The sequence below is a fragment of the Astatotilapia calliptera genome, chromosome 2 (assembly GCF_900246225.1).
Source record: "Astatotilapia calliptera chromosome 2, fAstCal1.2, whole genome shotgun sequence".
Classification (NCBI taxonomy): Eukaryota; Metazoa; Chordata; class Actinopteri; order Cichliformes; family Cichlidae; genus Astatotilapia; species Astatotilapia calliptera.
Window position 1 is genome coordinate 36,344,412 of NC_039303.1, and position 24,858 is coordinate 36,369,269.

Below are 24,858 nucleotides of genomic sequence, written 5' to 3' on the forward strand. Positions count from 1 at the left end.
CGGCATGTGAAAATATTCATGTTAAAATGCAATCATGCAGACCAATTGTCAGAATTTAAATTGTTCAAAGGAAATGTGTCAAATGTCTTTCACATACTGCATATCTGTATTTTGAAATTCTACAACTTCAAGAAACGCTAACGTTAATTAAAAAAAGAAAACGTCATCTTGGTGGTTTCTGCCTTGGCTTAGTCCCCTATAATATGTATGAAATTGTCTCTAATGACTAAACCATGATGCCAAATCAAAAGAAAGCAAAAACCAAGGATCAGTGAAAAATGCTGCCAACTGAGGATGGATCAGATGGCAACTTGGACAAGGGGGGAAGAAAAAAAATGGAAAGCCTCCAGTTTTAGGGGAAAACAATGCATAAAATCCCAATTGTACTACAGCCTGTAGTTCAAAGCTGGTTACATCTGATGAGAAACGGAACAGCTGTGCAGTATAATTGATCCCACATGTGATGTCAAGCACACAGTCTAAGGCAAAAAACCCCAAAAACATCTCTCTGTGCTCAGTTATTGGAGGTTAGTGCTACTGCAGACAAGAGGCAGTAGTAAGCCTGGCATTCCTGGATGTACTATGAAACCTATTGACGTGCAACATGATAACCCTCTTGGTGATTAAATTAAAAATCTGAACCTCCTTCCGCTACTCACTGCACAAGAAGAGTAGTGGAAGATATTACTTTGAAAATGAAATTGTTAAAACAGAGCTACAATCAATACAATGGCCTCTATCATGGCCTTCTGAGACCTTCCCTTCAGAATGCAAACACTTTCGCCTCTTTGTATTTGCCAGTCAGTGCCCTTTAACACTCTTGTAAACATCATCTCAACACAGAAGAGGGTTAAAAAGAAAGAACATACTTGATACTGGTGTTTACTGCCCTTCAAATAAAGCTTTCCCCTCTAACCCTGATTTATCTTTACTGCACAGACACACAATTAGCTATGGATCTTATTTATTGTTCTGAAACACAAGCTTAAAGGTTCCCCCACCCCTCCCTTCTTTAAACTGTTGCATGACAGCAGAGGAAAACCTAAAAACAAAGGTAGTGTCAAGAGAAATCTGCAGCCTTTTTTCCACCCTCAGGTTTCACAGGCAGAAATCTCAAGAGTGACCAAGTGTGAAGTTCAGAGGGCCTTATTAATCTCCTCAGTTCTGTCAGTGCTCATGTCTTTCATCATCCCAAGAGGATAAGCAGGAGAAAAGGATACCCTAAGTAAAGATTTATGTGAGTATTTATATAGAGCAGATATACAGTATATAATAATAAATTTGAAAAGCTTAAAGAAAATTTGCTAACATGCCAGGCAGCCAGAGGTAGACCTCGATCAGAGGATGTGAGTTAGGGAAGAGATTATGCTATAGATGAAACATAAAAACCAAACCTATAAAACATGTCTTCTCACGGTAGTACAGTTTTAATAGGTGAATATTAAAACATAACACACTGTGATGCATTAAGTGAATGCGGTGACCGCTATCCAATCAAAGCTTCGGGACTGATACTTTGCAGTCAGCCTGTGCCCAATTTGAAGCCTTTAGCTCATTGTTTAAAAAGTAGTCATTATGCAGCCAAACCCTCGGTTAGTACAAGAGACATGAATTGAATGTAGTTATTGATGCCTGAAGGACAGCTTGACAACTCTGAGAAAGAAAAACAAGTTGAAGCGCTTCATATAATCCCTTTTCTTTCTTCTTTGAAGTTTAAACTGTCAGAACTAGAGACCAGGGCCTGAGACAAAAAACAAAAAAAAAGTTGTATGACTGTCATTCTTTGTTGCGGTAACAGTGCTTTAGGTCCCCATTGCTTGTTATGCCGTTCTTGGAAAGAAAATGCGTTTGATGGTCGTGGTTAATCAACAGCTGGAACAGTCCTGAAGCAAACTGTGAAACAATTACAAGCCTCTGACAGACAGTGTGTCTCCATCAGCTCAGCCTAAAGATAAAGTGAATGTCCACCGAGTTACCTTAAAGAGTCAGTTTTATATCGTTTCATTGGTATTTGTAAAATCTTTATAATTACATAAAGTCACTGAGAAAAAATTGTTCAGGCACAATTATTTCATAACTTGTTGACAGCGAAGGCTTTAAGCAACTACAAGTATTTGTATGATCGATTTCATTCAAACCAAACCATGTGATCACCAGTCTACTTACACGAATTTAAATTTGATGGCAAATAATTTGTTGTCAGTGGTTACCATGGCAATTATAGCTCGCACTCAGTCACTTACTCATTAGTGTAACTCAGGTGATTCCAAGTGTGACTATTATTGGCCACATGGACAGCTTGTTATTCTGGCTCCATATAAAGAAACACCAATAGCAATAAACTGAAACCGATAGTCAATAGAGAGCTGTGTGTAAGGAGATATCAGAGAGGCAGAGAAGGGCATTCAACACTGTTCTTGTTCAATTTTGTTAAATGGAAACGCTAAACTTTATTGAGTCACATTTGGTCGTTGACCTGAAATCGTCAATCAGAATTTAAAAAAAAAAATGTTTCCTTTAGGAGAAAATATAAGAAAAAAGTGCCTCATGAAACAATTTTTTATGTGTACATGGTCAACAATAAACCTTAAACTCGTGTTTTCTCTGCTGTTGCTAGGTAGAATAGTAGGCAAAGAAAAAGGTGTGAAACAAATCTTTAAGATTGACAGATAACAATTTACTGTGAAGCTGAACTCCAGTGACACTGGACGTCCTGGTGCCTGTGAGCAAAAGCATTTGTTTGAGACATCTACAAACAATGACAAACTCTGGGAGCTGTAGCAAGTTTCACATGGAAACTCTGCCTGGCAAAGTCGCTTATGTATATAAAGACAGAAGCATAATTACTTCCTGAAGATCAATCAAAAAAAATTATACGGACTGCAAGAAACTATGGCCCGCAGTTCAAGGAAGGCAGAAAGGAAGTAAAGTCAAGAGGAGTGTAGAAACTTTAGTCAGAGTTTTGAAAGCATTAATTACTTGGTTTTTGAGGCTAAGGACACAATAGTGCAAAAATGTCTTTATCAGCAGTTCCAGCTCATACCCATGAGACCTCAGGCTACTTCTGCCAGCAAAAACATCTGCTAAATCTATGAGTATAGCCTGAGATATGTCCAAATAGACCAAAATTTCTACAGAAAGAAAGTGGCCCGGATTTAGCACAGTCAGCTGCACAAGAATGAGTAAAGACCTGGGATAAGGTGAAAAAAATGTGAATCTTTGTGACATGACTATCCCAGGAACTTGGACAAATTAAGTTCAGCGTTGTTAATGACAGCATGGACCTGTAAAGATTCACGGTCCAGCAAATATGTCCATCTGTGTAGACATTTTTGTTCGGATAGCAAACAGAGTGGTTTTCACCCTCTGCAGACATGCACCCATGCAATCCTCCAAAATCCTAACTGCGCATCAGTGCATGTAGGTGACCTGTACACCTCCCAAATGCTGACCTGTTGACAGGTGACAGGCCAAATAGGGAAGTGAGTGACAATGGAATTTGCTGGAAACCGAAGAACCGATACAGAAGCTGTACCTTACATCAGATACTTCCCTTATAAGCTCATTCTTTGGTAACGGTGATTGTATCAAGATCCCCACAAAGGTTCCAGAGTCTATAAAACCAAGTGACCAGAGATTAAAAGCAAATAAAATTAGTTTTACACCAGCCCAAAAGGGATATTCATCTTCAGCTGGAACTGAACCAGCAACCTTTTGCTTTTTAAGTAAATGTGCTTCACTACAAAGCAGGCGAGGAATTACAAACCCCTCATCATCAGTGGCACGCCAGTGGAGAGAGTGGACAGTTTCCGATACCTGGGTGTCCACATCACTCAGGACCTGTCATGGTCCTGTCACATCAACACCCTGGTTAAGAAAGCCCGTCAGCGTCTCTTCTTCCTCAGAAGACTTAGAGACTTCCATCTGCCACTGAAGGTGCTCAAGAACTTCTACTCCTGCACCATCGAGAGCGTCCTGACGGCAAACATCTGCACCTGGTTTGGGAACAGCACCAAGCAGGACAGACGAGATCTGCAAAGGGTGGTGCGCTCGGCAGAACGCATCATTCAATCAGAGCTCCCTGACCTGCTGTCCATCTACACCAAGCGGCGCAAGTCCAAAGCTAGGAAGATTATGATGGACCTCTCCCATCCCAACAATGGACTCTTCTCACTGTTGAGGTCTGGGAAGCGCTTCCGCTCCCTTAAGGCCAAAACAGAGAGAATGAGGAGGAGCTTCTTCCCCCAGGCTATTCGGGGCCTGAACCAGGTGTAGGACTGGACTCTCCCAAACACGTCACTATAAGACTGGACTCTCCCACACGTCACCACACGCACCACCACACATTTCCTATAATCCTATAATTCCTATAATTTATAATCCTTATCTTTATAATCTCTTCTGCTATTTGCACATTCTTTACTGTAAATTCCTAAATTAATTTGTACATTTTTGTAGTAAATTGTAAATATTGTAAAACTTTTCTTCTGTCATTTAATGGTCGGGCATTGTACAGCTACAAGCATTTCACCCCCATGTCATACTGTGTATGGCTGTGTGTGTGTGACAAATAAAAAAAATTTGAATTTGAAATGTGTAATCCACTACAATATGGAGCCCCCAAAGTACTGGGACCTTTCCTTAAGATATTTTCACAATTAAAAGTTTTTTAGTTCATTTAATTGAAAAGAGAATATTGTACTCATAAATACACATTGATTAGTGTGTAATTCCATGTTCCAACAAAGTGATGTTCCCACAAACTGAGAACTAATGCATTGAAAATACACAGGAGCAGGCACTGTGGAAGCCCCAGTGTTGCCCTGTCATAATGAATAGGATTTTGCACTTGATTCAGTTGGCTCTGATCTACTGAAATCTAGTTGTGATATTTATACACTGAACCATTAAACATTCTAAATTGTAGTCTTAATTGTAATTCTGGAGTTCTGGTTTTCAATCATTTTTATGCAAAGAGGAGTTTTGATATCACAGCTCCACCAGATCTTTATGCCATACTTGGCTGGTTTAGCAGAGATGCATTCCCTGAAACTGCACCTGCTTCTGAAATCGACCAACTGTTCATCAGCACAGAGAAGTAGCAGGGAGATAGTAACTGGATAACTTGGCTACAAATACTGCCCTAATATCTCAGAAAGCAGCACAGTTGTCTGTGGCATGTAGTTCAGGATCTCTTTGAATCTTGTTTGAGCTCTGTTATGTCTGCCATGGTCTACTTCAAAACATTACAGTTTACACACAATGTCCAAAAAACCTAGATACAGTTAAGGAATTATAAATAGCCAGACAACCTACCCTTGTCCTCATGGAAATGTGCATGAACAACCTGCTACCCCCAACACTTATGACAGATAAGTTTAATATGGATATGATTTCATAAGATAATGGCCTAGCAGCAGACAGAAACAACCCACAAAGCAGTTTGTACCCATTTAGATTTAAATAGTGCTCAGATGTTATTGTTACACAGAAATACAGCTTTTTCAGAATTACTGCAGCCCTTATCACAGCAATGACAAGAGCATAGATAAGCACAGGCAGAGACAGATTGTCTTTAAAAAAAGGCAGAGAAACTGCATTTTCATTCATATTAAGAAACGAATTGATAAGACGTATTTTTAGGTTCTTTAAGCACCTGCTCCCTGGTCTGCACGATTGCCATAGCCAGCGCCAACCCCAGATTGGAATAGAATCTCTGGAAAACAAGGTTCAGGCCCTGGATTTAGCCCTGTCCGCCTACTGACTGCTGAGTCGTTGTCATCTCCCCGTGCTGCTGACTACTGCAGCAGGTGACAGCATCTTATCAGCAGCTGCCAATTACAACATGGGAATCTTATCAGCAGTAGCCAATTAGAACCAGGGGACTTGCTGTGAGGAAATGTCAACAGCTCAGTGAACTTGCCAGGGCTCTTATCTGGCCACGCCTCTTCATCCAGGCAGCTTTCTTTGAGCTTGTCACTGTAACGACTGCCAGTGCAATGTTGTGACAAGAAGGGCTGGAGGAATAGCAGGGCTTCAAAAGAGCAAGCCTCCCAGAAAGACTCCACACTTCCTGAAAGCTGCAATATTTTAGTAGGCTTCTGACAGATGATGACTGGAAAGCTTCAGGATTCGTTCACCTTTCCCTGGGTGGGTGTCCACGCTGAATACCTAAGCTAAAAGAATATATTAAATATTTTGGAATGTAACTCTGCACATGGGGTCACAGCTCGGTAAAGTTTGAACGCAGCCAAGGAATAGAATAATCTACCTGACATAATGCCAGGAAAAAAAAGTTCTTAAAATTGTAAGGGTAAATTCTCAAATATATAAAAAACAAAAAACCCCAAAAAAACCAAAAAAACCAATGCTAACCCCCCCCCCCCCCCCCCCCCATTAAAGCCTGCATTGAAACCTCAGTCTTTGAACTGTGCAGTAATGTTGCCTTGCTTTTTTCCTAAGCAATAACTTTGTGTTTAAATAGCTTTATTAAAATTACTGGACAAAATAGACTAGCATGAGCTCCACATCATTGCCGTTCAGCTTAGCTATGCTCATGTTTTGTGCACATCCCACACCAAAAAGAAGTCTCACATCCTGTGACGAACACAGGTGCTTCTATACCTCTATCAAAAAGTAATTGAAATAAAACTGGGTTGTGGAACACACTGGCTTTAGATCAATTACTGTGTAAGATTAGAAAGACGTAGGGAAGTTCAAGAAACTCCAGTGGGGATCAATGGACGACATGCTTCTGCATTTCTGTTCCACAGCTGAGGAAAAGCTGTAACCAGAAAAGATGTTGCAATTTTTGTATTTCTTACATAAAATGATAAAAACGTCTAGATGTCCAACTGGTATTTCAGAAATGTTTTTACACTTTTTAACTTTATAATGTTTCTAACATGTTGTATGCCGAATTTGCACTGTTTTCAATTAAATATATAATTTCACACATTTTCAAATCATTGCAATCTTTTTTCTAATAGACATTTTTACACAGCATCCAATTTCCTGAAACCACTTTAAAAGTTTCTTTTTGCATGGTGAATTTGTGGTTTCTTATCATGTCACACCATGGTTACAGTAACTGAGTGTTCCAATTACAATGTTACAAAATAATCTAAATGATTTTTGGACTTTTCATTTTTTTTAAATATAGCAAAAATGTCAATTGTATTGACTGTGGAAAATGGTTATTCAAAAAAAAAATAATTGAAAGCTATGCAAACTACATTATACACCTGATTATTTCAGTATATAATGAAAAATATGTTGCAGGCTGAATCTTTGCTCGCCAATCTCTGTAAAGAAAGATTAAAAAAAAGAAGCTATCTTACATGTGTACATGTAAGTGCAATGGCCCCTCTTTTGAATTACTCAAGGACAGATACCCAGGCTGGTACTGATAAACGAAACAAAGGCCAACAGTACATGATCAATACCGAAACAAATTAAAGGACATCACTTTTTACTATCACTCTAACAGCTGGAGGTATAGACATTTTTCTGTTGTATGTCATCAACTGCATCACCGGTCGTGAAACTTAATGGGAGACACATATTAGTATGGATGGGTTTTTAAGACCATATATAAAAGATTCTAGCAGACAGTGACCTCCACAGAGACGTGAAGCATTCAATAAATCATGGTCTGATGCGTTCTTTAGTAAAGCTCGGTGGATGGAGGTCATTGGCGTTATTTCAATAGATCATCTTTTTTCTAATGGAAGCATGGTTGACTAGCCATGAGAGATACCTTCCCTCGCAGAAGCACATAGCTCATGGCAGACAAAAAACCTGAGCTGCCTTTGTAAACCCCCTTAACTGGCTTGGAATAGCAACAACGCTGCAACAAAGACATTTTCAGCACCATATTGTGGTACGGCGTTACTGAACACAATGCCACTGCATACTCACAGCTGATCCCCAATAGAAAGGTTTAAAAGGAAAGCAAGGACAAACCGTGTTTCTGTCTGCAGTGAACCAACTTTTTCTATCAGGTCATGTTTTCATGCATGTATATTTTTTAAAGAACCACTTTTGGATGAGGTTCCAACAAACTCGTCGTGAAGAGAATACAGCTGACGTTTCTTTATCTGAAATCACGTCATTTTGACCGTGTGCATGCAGTGTCTCCACATCTCCTTCAGCCACTTGAAACTCTACTTTTTAGTTAGACAAAAGGAAACGTTCTAATAATCAAGTCTCATTGCACCTGCAGGAAACTGTCAACAGAGAAAAAGATAAAGGAAGGAAGGTATGATGGAAGAGTGGACACACTTGGCAAATGTAAAAAGGGGAGCTTCCCTTCCAGTGGCTTTGACAAATGACTCAAAACGCTTTTCCGCTCGATGCCATTACAACATAGTTTGGGATTTAACAACACTAATCATCTGGCATGCTGACTTTAGATTAAACCTATTAACTCCCTACCTGAGGGGGAAGTCAGGCCAAGGAAGAGAACGTCAAAAGAGTGTTAATAAAGCCAATGCCGCATTGATACAATCATCATCATGCTGCAATAACCCTACATCTTCCAGAACGCATATGAGAAGTGACACTTCAAAAACAAAGGTTTGATCACAACATGCAATCTGTGAAACTCTAGTCAGACAACAACCATGTTTTTCTCATATAATTGGATTAAGAATATAAATCGGCCACATTTCCAATATGAAAATGAAAGTCTTGTATAAATATACAGTACAGATTGAGCATGCACAACCTACGCACACAGTACAAAATATATGCAGGTAAAGACAAGCTTATGAACTCCTTAGCATATCATCTAAATCATCCACCCAGAGGATTATCGCCTCCACGTACTAGGAGAGGAATATGGGATGTAGTGAAAGAAGGAAAGGGAAAAGCAGTAGCGAAACCCTGGGCAGAGAAAGTCATTGTTAAGGAAGGGGGTTGCTTATGATAAGATGTTGAAAGTGCAGAGTATATCTGCCCCTCTTAGATGTCTGGGAGACTTTGTGAGAGAAACAGAAAAAGAGACACATCCAGAATTTTAGCAGACTTTCTTCTGATCCATCAGGCTTTTCAAACTGCAGACCAAAGGTACCTGCATGATGTAATCTTGAGCTCGTGTTGCCAGTTGTTGCTAGAGAGCAGCAAGACCGGTGTCTTTTAGAAATTGGAAAAGGTGACGAATAAATGAATAAAGATCACTTCACAAGTAGAAACTGAAATTTAGCTTTCAAAAGAGAAAAAGAAGTTCAATAAATTTGCAAATACTTCTGTAATTGCAGCTTTACTCAATTATTATAGGGGCTTGAGTGTTGAGTGAGTGACCAAAATTGCGATTGTATAAATTTAAATTAAATCTACCTCACTAAAGTAGAAACGATTTGATTCTTTCTGAATCTATTGCATGAATCTGTTCTTGGTCTAAACACACGCACCCTCATGTAGACACTTGTTTTCTTTACTTTTTTTTGAAGCACACTGCGTATCCCTTGAGAAGAAGGGTAGTATAAAGGCTTTTTTTCTTTGCTTACTTACATGCTGTACGTGTTTCTTCAAAGGAGTCCGAGCACGTGATCAGCCACAGTGCAGCTCTCCCGTGACATTTTTGTTTTTCAGACTTTGCTCAAACGTAACAAAAAAAGAGAAAGACCCTGGACTGTCTGTCAAAAAGTAATCCTGCTTTGGATATCTTCTCTCTGATGTTTTACTATGTTGTCTGCACCTGAAATGTCTTTCAGATAGACTACTTCACTACTGAAAAGCTCTGACATCAATACTTATTCCTAGGCTGTGCGCACACTGGTACAATCATGCAATAATAACAGATGGGTGGCACTTTATGCGTATCGCTGAACAGGCCTTGTGATGAAGCTGCAAGGATGACGGAGTACACAACTCATATTCATGAGTACTGAAGAAAACAGCTGAATAGAAAATAAATTAGCGGTGAACTGATTGTCTTTAGATTTTGAACCAATGTTTAGATAAACACAAAAACAACAAAAGAATCATAAATATGCCGTAAACCTCATGTTTCTTATTATATTCTGCGATCTAGCTGACCTGTTTTTTCCTGCTATACCACAAGTTATGAATCAAATAATAATAATAATAATAATAATAATGGATACTTTATTGATCCCCATGGGGAAATTACTTGTTTTTCTCTGCATTTGACCCATTCACTCAGTGAAGCAGTGGGCAGCCCACTAAGCAGGCGCCCGGGGAGCAGTGTGTAGGGACGGTACCTTGCTCAGGGGTACCTCAGGGTAGCCGTTAAGTGGATTCGAACCGCCGACCTTCCGATCATGGGGCGACCACTTTACCTACTGAGCTATCCCTGCCCCAAATCCGATAATCCAAGATAATTTGATTGTTACTCAATAATAAGCATCTGTGCTCTGTGGAACAGTAACTGAGCAAATGATTCACCGCTGGGAATTTTTGTTTTGGACGAAGATGTTTTATTAGCGTTAGCCTGAAAAGGCCACACTTCAGCTGTAAAGCTTGTGTTTACAACTGTAATGAATATAAAATACCAATTTGTTTCGGCCAGTCACAAGCAACTTATGAAAACAGCTGATCCAGCTGTTGTGTGAATGGGTGATTGATCCAGTTTCATTGGCTTGGTGACCATCGGTTTGTCGGCCTCTCGTCAACCAAACTGTCAGTCCTTCGCAGTCTAAATTATATTTTTAAAATGCTCTGATATTTGCTAAGATTCAGGTGCAAAGAGGTCCCTTCCTAACCGAGCAAAGATAAATTCGTCACGTTACCCGAATCTCAAATTAGAGAAGCATACACAACCTACATGCCGTTTTGAATCTAAGAGTCAGATGACAGCTCACATTTAGTCAAATAAATTAGGCTAATTTATAATTGATTAATTACTCATCTTTCTTTTTTAGTATTACTTCTGAACCACTCTCTCGAAAGATGGTGGCAGGATGACGAAGAAGAGGCAATAATGTCAGGCAGTAAGAGGCAGCTGGTGTGGCTGAGTTAAACTGGCTTCAGGCTTAGAGGGGGAAAAAAGACGAAGGAGAGGAGGAATGGGCGAAAGGCGAGGCGAGGCGGGGCATTAATAGAAGAGAAGTGGAGCTGTGGAGCGTCTGTGATGAACATCCTGCTGTGAGCACAATACCGGTTAAAACAGGGAGTTTCATTCACACGGAGGCAACGAGACAACAAGGAAAACTATGACGTGTCCAAACTGTATTTTCCATGTTTGCGCCCCTTCTTGTTTTGCTTAGGTTCCCAAGAAACTCAAGCTCTGAATGTATGAGCCAAACATACCACTTCCTGTATCATGTTCATCTCCGATTATATGGTGAAGGAACACTGTGGTCTGTGTGTTCAACAGTCTTCTGGTACCATTTAAAAGAGTTTAAAAAACACACCAAAGGATTGTGTAAAGCAATTTTGGTTCAGCTGTAATAGAAACAAACCTCATCCACATAGACAGCATAAATAATTCATCTAGTAATCCGACCTTTCTGAGAGAGCCGTTATTCTTTGGTGTTTTAAGCAATCTCAGACATGTAGAGATCTGACAATCGCTGGTGGCTTCATGAAAAACACTCTAGATAAAACCTCTCAATTGCCTTTACATTTGTAATTGAACCATCTGAGCCTTTGAATCTCAGGCCAGCCCTCTCTGTTAGAGAAACATGCACTCAACAGGAGGAAATGGCAGCTTCTATTTCAACTAAATTGAGGATGGGGGTTGGAGGGCTGAGATACAGAGGAAGTGCTGGGTAGATTACAGCCCTCTTCTGGAGATGTACAACCCTCTTTTCAAAACGGTCGGGACACTGACGCAAGCAGCTTTGTAATTTAAAGTCTGTATTATGCTAAATGGTAAAACATACTAAAGGTTCTAAATCAAAGAGAACGTACAGGCTTTCTGTATTATTATTCCACATGTTCTAAGGTGCCAAGGTGTATGCTTCTTGTTCCAGTGTCCATGAAAGTTCTCCAGTGACCTGGGTTGGAAAAGGGAATGGATCGGTAGGGGATACATGCATGGCAGTTTAGCACCAAGACCATTTTATTTTATGGCCGTCATAGTGTAAATAATTAAAAAAATATATAATTTGCCATCATCTTGCTAAAATAAGCAATGCTTAAGCTGAAAAAGACATCATCTTGATGGCAGCATATTTTCCTCCCAAACCTTTATATGTATATATAACGTTAACAGAACCCTGACAGATGTTCAGTTTACACATGTCATGTGCACTAATGCACCCCTATGAATGTCATGGATGCAGGCTTTTGAACTGTGTGCTGAAAACACTCGAGGACAGTTTTCAGCTTCACTTCTAAAATGCTTTCATACTCAGAAAAATGAGCAGTGTTTCTGGATTTTGTTTCATGGGAGTCTTTTCTTTACAAGATAAAGTTCTAATTTGTGGATGTAGCTCTGAACTGTGTTCACCGAATCAGTTTCAGGAGAGCATCTGAGCCCACGCAACGATTTCCAACAAAGAAGTTTTTAATGGATGAAGATTATGGCTATTCATTACTGGTAGTCAGCCCTTGCACACATAAGTTGTTTATTTTTTCAAAATTCCCCAAATTTCATAATGTTTTAATGTGTAGTCCATATTTTTAATTGCTTATCCAATTCAGGGTCACCGGGGGATGTAGCCTATGTCAGCTGTTATAAGGAGAGAGGCAGGGTACACCCTGGACAGGTCGACAGTCTATCACAGGGCTAACAAAGACACAGTCAATTATTTGCTCTCAGACTAATTGCTGGCCAATTAAGAATCACCAATTAACCTCATGTGTATATCGCTGGACTCTGGGAGGAAGCCAGAGTATGCAGAAAAACTCACATTTCCAGCAACTCCACTCAGAAAGGCTGCAGCCATGTGGTAGATTCAAAACAAGAATGTTCTTGCAGTAAGGTGGCAGCGCACCATCACAACGCCCTCTTTTATTTACTGTAGATGATGAGGTCTTCACACTGTTTGCAGTCACATGTTCAAAAACACTTCTTAAACTGTGCAACTGTGTGCCCATGAATTCCTTCTGTGCTGCTTACGAAAGCCCATCCTTACTTGTGACAGACTCTGCCTCTATGGGTATATAAAAAAAAAAAGGACATCCCAATCACACTGCTGACCTGTTGCAAAATAATTGGTTTTCCAGCATCTTGATGCGCCTGTCCCTGTTTTAGAAACATGTTGCTGGCATGAAATTCAAGAGAAGCATATATTTTTTTAGTGTATTGAGTTTGGGGGAAAATAACTTGCCTGTTAATTATAGAATCCATTAACCACCTTACTGTTGTAGCTTACGGTCTATAAAAGCATGTATCTTGCTGCAGCTTATTATGCTAATTTATAGTACGTCTCTGCCGAGATCTGAAAATACCTGTTACTGGCCAACGTTTTCTGTCATGGCCTAGATTTTTTTAAATCCTAAAAATAGAGCCAACTGGAGAAGAAGAAGCGTAGTCCTTTGTCAAAATAATGACGAAAATGTTTTGGGTTTATTGTCAAGTGTTGCCAATAAATGCTGTCTATTCCAGCTTTAGGAGAACCAATGCATTTAGCATGTTGGATAAAGCATTATATTGTTTTTATGCAATAATACTCCCAAATCAAATATTCTCTCTGTATCAATTAACTGTTTATCAAAGTTTATACCAAAATGAACACTGAGCATTTTATGGGCTGTAGGTAGCTCACTGCTAAACTCTAAAATTTAAGCCTGCAGGGCATGTGCTGATTAGAAATCAATTTAGAAAAGACTAATTATAAGGATGGGAAAATGCCCCAAAATAAAACTTATTTGGTCATTTCCCCGAGGCCGAGGCATGAAGAAGCAACTAATTGTTCACCTTTCTTGTTACACTGCATGAATTATAACACCGAGAGGACCATTTGCAAAGCAATGCAGGTTTTTGGGTTTTGTTTTGTTTTTTGCTTTGACCATGAACAAAAATGACAGCCAAATGAATATTTCTGTTTTTATACTTTCAGAGCTTGAACCTTGCTTAAGGCTTTACCATTAACTTTAGTGCAAGTCTAGAGACACGTCAGAGCTGAGCGCCTGCTGGCACTGAATTATTTAGGTCTCATGTTTGCAGGCTTTGCAAGATGGGGTGAAATGGCACTAAATCCCTGACCACTGCAGCTGAAAGAAAAGTGGCAGGGAGCAAGACAGCATGATTAAAAAAATATAAGGATGACAAATGGGAAAAGGAAAAAGGAGGACAAACATCAATTTAATTTTCTTGCTCGACGATCATCAGTGGAATAGATCTAGAAACTGCACGTTTACCTGGATCGGACGCTTTGTATACGTGGTCTTTTTGTTGGAACTGCTGTAATTAACAGTTTCCTAAATACTAAAAGCTGCTTGACATAACTGTGCAAGAACACACTGTTCACAGTGACACAATGGCACTCTCCGTCTTTCCCTCAACAGGAGTAGAGATAACTAAACTGTTATTTTGCAAGTGAAATAGAAGAGTCCCAGAAGAATAAGGAGCTGAACATGCATTTCAATCACTATTCTCTCCTGGAGTTAAAACACATATACTCTGTAGATATTGTGCGTAGAGTATCTGTCTTCAGAAACTTGCAGCTGCTCAATCTAGAACAATCACTTCAGAACTCAGAAAGTCATTACACTTTAATTCCCCTGCATGGCTGCATGCATCCTGTTAATCTCTTAATGAGTTCTTTTTAACATCAATCTGTCATTAGTGTCTCCAGTCCATCAGCATCACTCTAAATCTTCTGTGTGGCCTTGGCATCACAAAGACTGACATCCCGCTGCAGATCTGCCCCCACCTCAGCACGCGCCATGCAAGTCAGCTTACCCGCACACATACACCTCTACAGGACAATGACATAGTCATATATCTCAATGGACTGTCATCCACGACAGCTTGAGTAGCCCATTACAGAATTTACTTTCCAATAGACCCTTTGCCTACCAGTGGTGGGTCAGTGACATCACATTACATCTTTTATACTCAAATCCATTACCCTCCCATGTGACAACCAAAAAGGGCCACAAAAAGGCATACTACTGCCTGTAGTTCTCAAAACTATTACAAAGCACTTTTCAACATTCAGCTTACTGAACGGAAGTTTATTTCTGGTGTTTTGGAGCTCCACACAGTCTCCACACAGTCAGAGTGGAAACCATTTATCACGAGCAGGCCACAGTAGAAGACAGGGTGTGAACTACACGCTCAGACTTTGTACTGGCTAAATGGCATGACAAAAAAACGTTACGACATCGGGTTAGTCAACACTACTCTCCTTTATAGCGCTCAGCTGTTTATCAGAGGCAAAAATAAAGTGCTGTGCAATGGTTTGTTCTTCGTCAGGATTTCAAAACTTAAATCACTGTGGTTGCAAAACTACGTAGCACAAATACATCCGTCACATTATGTTAAGCAGTCGAGTCCAGGCATTTTTTTGGCCAGCGCAGCGCCTTGACAGATGACGAGATGAGCTAGGTTTACCGTTATAGCTCGGACACCTTCATTTTTTTTGTTTCTATTTTTACTGACGAGACAAGCTTCAGCAACATGAGAGAGATGCACCTGCTTCCACAGGAAAAAATAAATCTGTGTTTTAACATATCTTTATTGTAGCTAACACTTTGGTGGCTCAGGAAGCTACAAAGCACTCCTACTTATATTGAGCTTCCTGTCTGCATGTATTAACAGTGGGACATAGATTCATACATATATGGGCGTCCAAACCTTTGTGGACACGGGCAGGTGATGCATTTTACATCAGATAGATCCGTGTGGATATGCATACATCAAAAGGTACGATTTCAGCTTAAGGCTCAAGGAGACTGAAGACTGAATACAGCGAGGCACAGAAACTGAGAAACCTCTCCAAACAGTAGTTGTATAAATAGTATATATGAAAACTTGCTGAGCCATTTGATGGTTGTTAGGATGCAAGATTGTATAGATAAATCTGCACATGTCGAATATTTAATATATGTAATAAAGTTCTCTCTATAAAAGAAAGGTAGGATACATGTTTAACAGAAAGAAGTCAGACCTACATATATTTTAATAACATTTTTAACATTAATAACATCCCACTAGGATACAATAATATATACTGTCCATATAATTTTGCTGCTATATTTCAGATTATGATGCAGAAGCTGTCTGACAATTGTTACCACTACCTACCTGCGCAGCATGTATTTTTATTTTCCTTGGCTAAATGGCATTAACCTTTTTCCTGCAGAATCAATAGATTCTATTCAATTCCTTTCTCACTAAAGGTTAATGCATACGTGATTGGATCGGTTAGAGCACAGTTCTTTTATTGGCTAAAACAATGCTAGTGAAATGGCATTCGTGTTGAAATTTAATTAATTGATTTTCATGCAATGAAAAAAAAAAAAACCAATAAAAAGAAAAACATTTCTTTAATCTAGGCATTGGAAATGCGTCGGATAAAAATCACACGCATGGCCTTAGGTTTGAAAATATACCTCCCCTCTGATCACTTCAATATTTTTCCCAGTCAACCAACCTTGTTACAAGGGTGCTTGAAACCCAATCAGCCAAAGGGTAAGTGTTCTCCTTCAAAGAGCGTTTTCCACACAAAGTTATTTGTTACTGCAATGAGCAGACACACTGCTTGCAGCGGACATACAGATGTCAAACTATGCTAACTAAACTCGCCAATCCAAATAGTCCTTTCTTTACGAGTTTGTCCTCATGTCAGACATATTTGGGTTACATGAAAATACATTTAATTCAAAGTCCTTTAAGTAGGAGTGTTTCTTAGTATTGTGTTAACTCTCACTAACACACTGTAGACTGCATGAGATCAAGAATGTTAGTTAAAGAGTGCTGGAGGCACAGCGCTGCGATTGAAATCACACCTCATTACCAGAGTTGACAGGGCCTCCCCACAGCAGAGGAAACCCTCATTTTAAGGCCTGAAAAATGACAGACAGTCTTAAACAGAAATACCTTAAAAAATAAAATTGATTTCCATCTTCCCCTTCAGCTGTTCGGTTTTTTGGTAACTCAGTTTTAGTTTGACATCACAAAATATTAGAATGCCTTTAACTTTGGCTCTCTTTAAATCACACAAAACTGTTTTGGAAACTGCTCCACAAATTATGATTATCATTACTATTACATTAACATGAGCAACAGGCACGACATAATTCAATGTAACATGTGCAGTTGCTACTACACTGACATTTATATTCATTATAAAGGGTAAAACTGCTCCACTACAGGAGCAGCATCATTTTAAAAATCTCATTCTCTTCGCCACCTGCAGCTTAAACACAGCAGGACTTGAGGGGAAATGGGCATCTCTGGCTGTGTTGCAAAACTGATAACAAACAGTATAGGGAAGATCCGTGCAGTGCGCCTGCTAACCCTAAGGCACCACTTATTATGGATGGTTAAAAGACAGGCACACGCACAGAGTGGGTGCACATAAACAGAGAAGACTAAGAAAATAAAGAGCAAACATGGTGGCTGAGTGTGTAGTCGAACTATAGAGGGAATGGTCGCTGGGGAAAAAGTGCGTTAGTGTTTCATTTAAAAACTAAATAAAGTATAACAAAATTTTACTGGGCACAGAGAAGCTCAACAATAATCTCGTTTTTGTAATAACCAACTGGTAATGACCTCCCAAGTGATATGATGTTCACTGAACTTAATTTCTCTGGAACTTTTTCATACTGAAGTAAATAAAAACATGGAGTTAGTCACATCGAGTCAGAGAGAGAAGTGACTCTGACAAACTGTGTCTATTTAAAGGCCGAGTCCACAGAACATCAATTCAATTTCAAATGTTACTTTTTGACTGTTTACAAGAGAGGAGTGCTCCATCCCCTATGTGTCTGTCTGCTTAGTGTGGCAATTTAACGATTTAAAGAAATGTCATCAGAAAAAATGAAATCTTTCCAAAGCAAGCCATCAAATCTGTGATGACTTCAATTTCTCATGTCAGTTAGTTCATTTGTTAATTCCCTAAATTTTAAATCAGTTAGTGAAAGACAATTCTGCTGTGTAACATTTGAGGGGGCTGCTGTATAATGCCACTAGAGTACCATGAATTGTACATGTAATGAGAAAACTCTTTCTATTTGAGTTTCTGAACAAGACTCAGTCAATACAGCTGTTAATGAGTCACAGTGCTTCAGAGGGCTCAAGGACCTGACCAGGTGAAGACAATCAAAAGCCAGACAGAATCCAACCCTAGAAGCCGATAAATTCACAGCTCCGTCTGCTCTAGGCCACCATTTACCTGCTAGTCCTGCAAGGGCTCCAACCAAGAAGGCAGAAATAACTGACAGACTCAGGTCATACCAGGCCAAGTCAAAGCTAATTTGTAGCCAATTTAATTCTGGAATAGCACATGGGGCAGCTAGATTTGTGATTTGTCAGTTTGGACTCAATGTAGTCCAACAGAATCACGTTAAAAGTCAAGAGAAGAAGAAGAAACTAGTTAAAGACAGTCTGACGCTGAATGGGTCCTTTTCAGTGAGAGACACCAACCTAAGACACTTCCAATGCAAAGACCCCTACACTTAAAGTCAATGAAGAAGTGTCAATACAGGTTAGACAATAGGATGAGGTCAAACATAAGAGGTAACCAGTGCTCCTCTATATCACCAAGTAAATGACAGATCATAAAAAAAGAATTACTGGGAATTTCAACACAATGTGGGCTGCTCCTGTACAATGTTAGTGCGGTGCTGCAATAATGCTTCAGCAGGTAACTTAATATGGCAAAAACTGGTAAAAGGTATATAGCAATACGATCAGTCCTCTATATTATTTACAATCTGAAATTTACGCACACTCGTGATTTCTAAGAACTGTTCTTTTGATGATTAACAATTATTACTGAGTATTACTGTAATATACGAGATCAAATCTCCAAAAATAGACTATGTTTGAGCAACCTTTGGTTAGAGAATGACAAAGTAGCTAATGATCCATTGCAACTCACAGATTATTGTAATGTGTCAAGTACAGAAAGAAAGTGTCAAGTTCTGTTGTCACTGCTTGACTGTACGGCACAAAATAATGAGGACTTAAGTCCATAGAGGAGTCAAGGAAGCTTGCAAGTGTTATATCCGAAACAAATTAGAATCTCATTTCAGAAAATCTGACCAAGACTCTAAAAATAGTTGAGATTCCTATGAAAATGGACATCCACACGTAAAATAACAGCCACTTTTCCATTTTATACGATCTTAACCCTGGGCACAGTTTGAAGGAAGATTCATCAGGTGAGTTTCACAAAGAAAAAAAATTAATAAATAAAAAAATCGGACGAATGCTGTAGGAAAAGCGGTGATTTTCCTACAGCATTCGTAGCAAAATGCTGTAGGAACACATAGCTGGATTTGCATAATCCAGCTATGTGTAGCACCGTTTACCCAAGACAAATTTCCCATGTGGGAGAATAAGGCTTATTCTTATGATTCTTGTGAACTGTAGAGCGTTGGATGGAGGGATGATGGATGCCTTACCACCACATCAGCTCATGGGCCCTTCAGCTGGATGAGAAAAATAAATAAATCTCCTTTTGCTTTTTTGACAGGCAGAAATAGAAATTCTCGACCAGGATATCCTCTGGTTACACTGGAAGCTCTGAAAAACTGTCCATTGCCCCTTGAGGCCACTTGCTGTTGAGTTCCCAGGCTGTATAAGATCACATCCTTGTATTATGTAATACTGGAGAAACCAAGTTCTCAGAGAATGGCAAATATAAATATAATACTATAAATAACTTTGTGCAGAATTACCAAGTTACACAGAGCCAAAATACTGTAAGCGTAAAACTATAACTCTATACACTGTTACCACTGTTGCTCTGAGCACTTTTTGAATATACTGAACATTTCTGCCTCGTCTAATGTGACTTAAACATGACAGCAGAACAACGCATTAAATATTCTCAGTTTCTGCTGTGAATGCACGGTCATACTGACAGAGTGATTTCACATTAAACTAATGACATTATGACCGTAGGATACTTGGTTCTCACTGCTGTTGTGGGAAATCTAACAAGTGAGAGCTCATTGATCATGAAGAAACTGGAATCTAACAAAAGAAAAAGCTCCATGTTTGTTTACATTTGCACAACATGCTCTCTTCATAAACTTATCTGTATAGATCAATTTTAGGAGGTTTGTAACACAGTTGAGACATTTTTTCTTAATTGAAAAGCTGTATTAAGCCAACAAACTCCTGCAATAATACAAAGCATTGTGTTTTGGTAATTGGTGCATTTTCTAATTTAAGGCTTTTTACCGATCGCTACCTTCTTTTATTTCCCCCACATGTCAACATGTGGTGTCAATTTCACTACCCCCCCCCACACACACACACACACACACACACACACACACACACACACCCCGCCCTTCTACAATCATCTAAGATACATTGCCCAATTAGAGTTTAGCGTGGTCAGCGAATTAAAATTAAATTGCCATCAAGTCATGGACTCGTTCATGTGAAGATGTGAGGAAAAGATGAAGAGTCGATTAAGACTGCGCTAATGTGAAGTATTAATTAGCATTGCCACGAAAGCAGAGCTCACAGAACAACACCTCTCTGTCTTAAGGGCCTTTTTGTTCTATTACTTACAAAGCAATTAATTAGTCAGTACTTCTTTAATTCTTTAATTAGAAAGTCCTTTTTTAATTTGACACATTACCAGGCAAACACCAACACTTACTCAAATTACTGTTTAATTATAGCACATCCTCACATAAACGCATGCACGCGTGTGCACTTTTCTCAGTGTGTCCCTCCCTGTGGTCAGTGTTTGTGTGAGAAAACTGAAGCTGTGTTGGAGCTGTGATTGGCAGCCTGTGTTGGCACGGTAACAGACAGTCAGGCGCGTACACACAATCTCACCGGAGCATTTTTTTTTCTGCTGCAGCTGCCTGACCTCCAAACAGGCCTGACAACCAGAGCCCGAGGACATGGCAAGGTAATCGAAAACAACAAAGACTGAACTAAGCTACTCTTTTCCATACTGCCGCCAAATAATAGGATTATGCAACAATTCACATTGCACTTATTTGATGTTGGTAGAGGAAGACGGAGGGGAGAAAGGTAAGAAATATAACTGTTGTATCAAAGCACTCCTAAGTGAAGGGGGGTATTCTCCATTTGAGGTTACAAACTCTTGCATTTAGAAATTTGACATGGCTGAGGGCAAAATGAGGATTTGAGACCATAGAGCAATCCTGCAGCAGTGGTGCAAAACTTGTGAGGTAGCTGCTGTTAGTACCTGGAGGAAGGCTGGCTCTCTTCCTCTTCTTGCTGTTTTCTGCAGTGTTTTCCAAGGGAGGACAGTCGGTCACCAGCTGTCCGCTGGAACCGTTGAACTGAAGAGGGTCGTTGTTGGCTGCTGGATCAAAAGGCAAAGCGTTGAGTCCTGCAAAACAGACAAAAACAAAAGCCACAATATATTCAATTAAATAACGACTCTTCGTTTATTTAAAATGATGTGAGATAAATGAGATTACAAAAAAGTGGACGACATATATAAAGAGTGTCACTAAAAATGCTCCCGTTTTGGGCCTGACACTGCAAAACAAGTTCAACTATCTTCGAGTCACACTGGACTCAAACCGTTTACATGCTAAAAGTTGTAAAATATATTTTTAAATGTAATCAGTTTAGACCATTGCTACAGTCAATAGCAGATGGAATAACACTTAAATTAATTAACCCTAATCAGGCTGATAAAACCCATTCTCATTGGTACAGCAATCTAGAAAGCCAACTGGGCTACACTGATAAATTAGTATTTCTGCTGAGATTCAAATAGCCAAGGTTTATATTGCTGTTAATTAAAATGTGCTCGCTCTTTAAGAAAACAAAACCAAAACTAATATGGGATTTTATTTTCTAGGTCTTCGTTTCAGTTGCTCACTTCCAGGCAAAAATAGACAACGATACACTGGATGCCTGACATATGAATCAATATTTTGTGCTTGCCTGGGCAGACGGGTATGTGCAAGGCTTCCTTCTCTTCTAATCAAGGTCAGTTTTAACAAGGCCACAACCTAATAGTAAAAATAAGACAGTGTGGTGAAGACAGCTTTTTCCTTAGCATCTTTATTTCGATCATACGAGACAGTAAGAACACTTGAATGAATCTTTATTTATCACTAAATTATTATGAGATTCCCCCCCAAGTCCTAATGAATGTATCACTTATTCTGCGCTCTTTAAGAGCTGCATTAGTTCATAATTCAGAGCGGGGTCCTGGAGAGACTCCGTCTTAATTCATGAAAAATTCATGACACTTCTTTGAGCTCAGATTTGTTTTCCCTCCATGGCAAAACAGAGCAGAAACCCCACTTTACTGTGGCTCTATTACAGGTCTGAGAGACTAATCAGTTTGTATCAAACTCAGATGTAGCTATAGACATTCATTTTTTATTTTTTTAAATTGTGCACTGAAACTGTTGTAGCCTTGTTTTTTAGCCCATCAAATACTCAAGACTTCAGGGTGATGCTCTAATGATGCAGCTTTGAAGTAGTGGTTTAATTAAGGCTTATACAGCTAATGAGGTTACTGATACCTTTGTCAACTGTGTCTCAACCTTTCATGACTATAATCTGTCAACAACAAGATTGACCAGTAGCTTTTATGTGACTAGCAACTGACATAGACAAAGAAAAACAGATAGATCAAGCCTCACTTTAAAAAGGAGAATAAGGAAAGTAGAGAACTACCAAATTTCCCCTTGAATTTTATAAATCTAGTGTGCAAACTCCCATTCTGTTACATAAACAATCAGTTAAAAACAAACATACAAACAAACAAAGAAAAAAACCAGAAAAAAAACATAGGATAAAGTCTGTTAGAAAGTTAATGCCATGCTTGCAATTCCAGCAATAAAACCTGAAACGAGGCCTTAAAATACTTTAAATCTGTGCATGGGAGATTTCTCAGATTTAGGCATTGGTATTTTCTGCACAGTCGGTCTGAGTAGTGTGTGTGAGCGTGCACGCACGCACAGAACCCTCTTAAGTCAATCTCTATTCAACATCCATCTGTCACGTCTTTAAAGATGACCGTCCAGAGAGCGAAATAAATGCATTCCTCTGCCAATGTTAACTCTGTCACCAATAAACAGCAACAGTTTACATCTGAAGAGATGAGACTTTTAGTCATGCGCTTGTGAGTTCCCAAGCGAAAGGCAAAGAGTAGTTATGGAAAAAGTGAAGCAGCACTGAACACTGACCACTAAGCTTCAGTGGTTACAGTGTTACTGCCCTTCCAGATGAAGGAAAGAGCGTCACTTTAGCTCACAGTGGTGAGCTTCTCCAACAATTTTACAAGATTTGTTCCTAAACGGAAAAAAAGGACTTGAAAATATGGTGCAAAGGTGAATGAAAATAGGCAAATCTGTGGCACTCAAATTGTTGATTTTATTTGATCTAGAGTTCATGACAGAATGCTCCAAGGACTTAAACATTTTTTATTTTTTTTAAAATCAAGTTCAGTAACTTATCTGGCTCTTGAATGATACCATTACTCTGGAATTAACTGCAGAGAAAATAATGGACACAATAAATCGGCCTCAATGAAAAAGATTTTGGCTGCAAATCTTCATTTCTAATCACACACTAGAATCTTGTTTTTGAAGTTTAAGCTCTCAAGAGGCCATTTTCAGAACCAGAAATTGGACAGTTACTCACACCAGAAATGTCTTGGTTTAAATGTGCAGGGTGGGAAGAGAATTTATGAGTAAAGGCGGTGAGTGTGTGAGCTTTGTATACTAACAATGTCTTTCCAGGGTCATCGCCCCTACTTGAGTCTGTGGGCTGATGAATGGCGTATTTAAGTTTCAACATCTGGCCAGGGCGTGTAGCGATGTCGGGGAGAATCACTCCCCAGAGGGAGAAGAAAATAAATGCCAGGAGGGTGGGAGGAGATGGACAGCAGGGCTGCAGAGTAAACCGAGGAAATGAAACAGAGACTTCGAGCCTCAGAACGGAATACAAAAGAAATATCACAAATGACTCTGGGCTGCTCGTCCAACAAGAATGAATTAACAACATGCACCATTAATGGTACAGTGAGCCAGGAAAGCACAGGACCATTAGAATGCACAGTGAAAGGCAGTGGCTCATTAAAACACCATTGAACTGCCTTGGAATTGAAACAAGGTAGTACGTCTACATTGTGAGTTTCTTGGGAGAATGCGAGCCAGTTTCTGCTGATTATTTTAAAGTTGAGCCAGGTCAACAAACAACACAAAAACAAAACATGGAAGTAACCAAGCTGGATCCAAGCAGTTACAACAATAACTGCTCATTAAACTCACACATAATTTACCTCACAATCTATGAAATGTGATCCATAATCCCACGTTTAACCTGCTTTACTCATTTTCTTTTAGTACACTGATCAGCTTTGAGATTTTAGACTAATGGTTATACAAATTAAGGAATTTAGGAAATTAGATTAGATAAGACTATTTATTTCACAAATGCCCTATTTTTTAATTTGACACTGTTGAAAACAAGTTGTATCTTACATCTAGTTGTATCACACTTCATAAGTCACTGGGAGCTATGGAAATTGAACCTATGAGCTTTCAAGTACAAGACAGCGCACTGAGCTGTAATGATTTTCTTCCTAACACGTTTGCATAACTCTCTTGTAGCCTTTAATCGAACAAATATCAGCTAATAAACCAATTGGTGGATATGAATAATGCAGAGCATAAGGAAATGTGCATCAGCGCACCACTGCGAGGATGGGCATTAGTGCGGGGACGACCTAAGCAGCGAAGTCTTTAAACTAGAGCAGAGAAAATACAGAGACCATGTAGATTATTGGACATTCATCCATCTGAACA

The 24,858-nt window shown here is 39.3% G+C and overlaps 1 protein-coding gene across 7 annotated transcripts in view; it reads right to left on the minus strand.

Annotated features, from left to right (window-relative positions):
• enox2 (ecto-NOX disulfide-thiol exchanger 2) overlaps positions 1-24,858 on the minus strand; it is a 185,929-nt gene that overhangs the window by 70,663 nt on the left and 90,408 nt on the right. For 6 of the 7 annotated variants that reach the window (XR_003270064.1, XM_026146421.1, XM_026146438.1 and 3 more), the window contains one exon: positions 21,267-21,413. Coding sequence is in view for 5 of the 7 variants with exons in the window: in XM_026146421.1 (XP_026002206.1) it covers positions 21,267-21,413 (147 nt within the window). In the remaining 2 variants the exon portion in view is untranslated. Of the gene's footprint in view, positions 1-5,656; positions 5,790-21,266; positions 21,414-24,858 lie in introns of those variants that run through there. The other variant, XM_026146471.1, reaches the window with a different exon arrangement.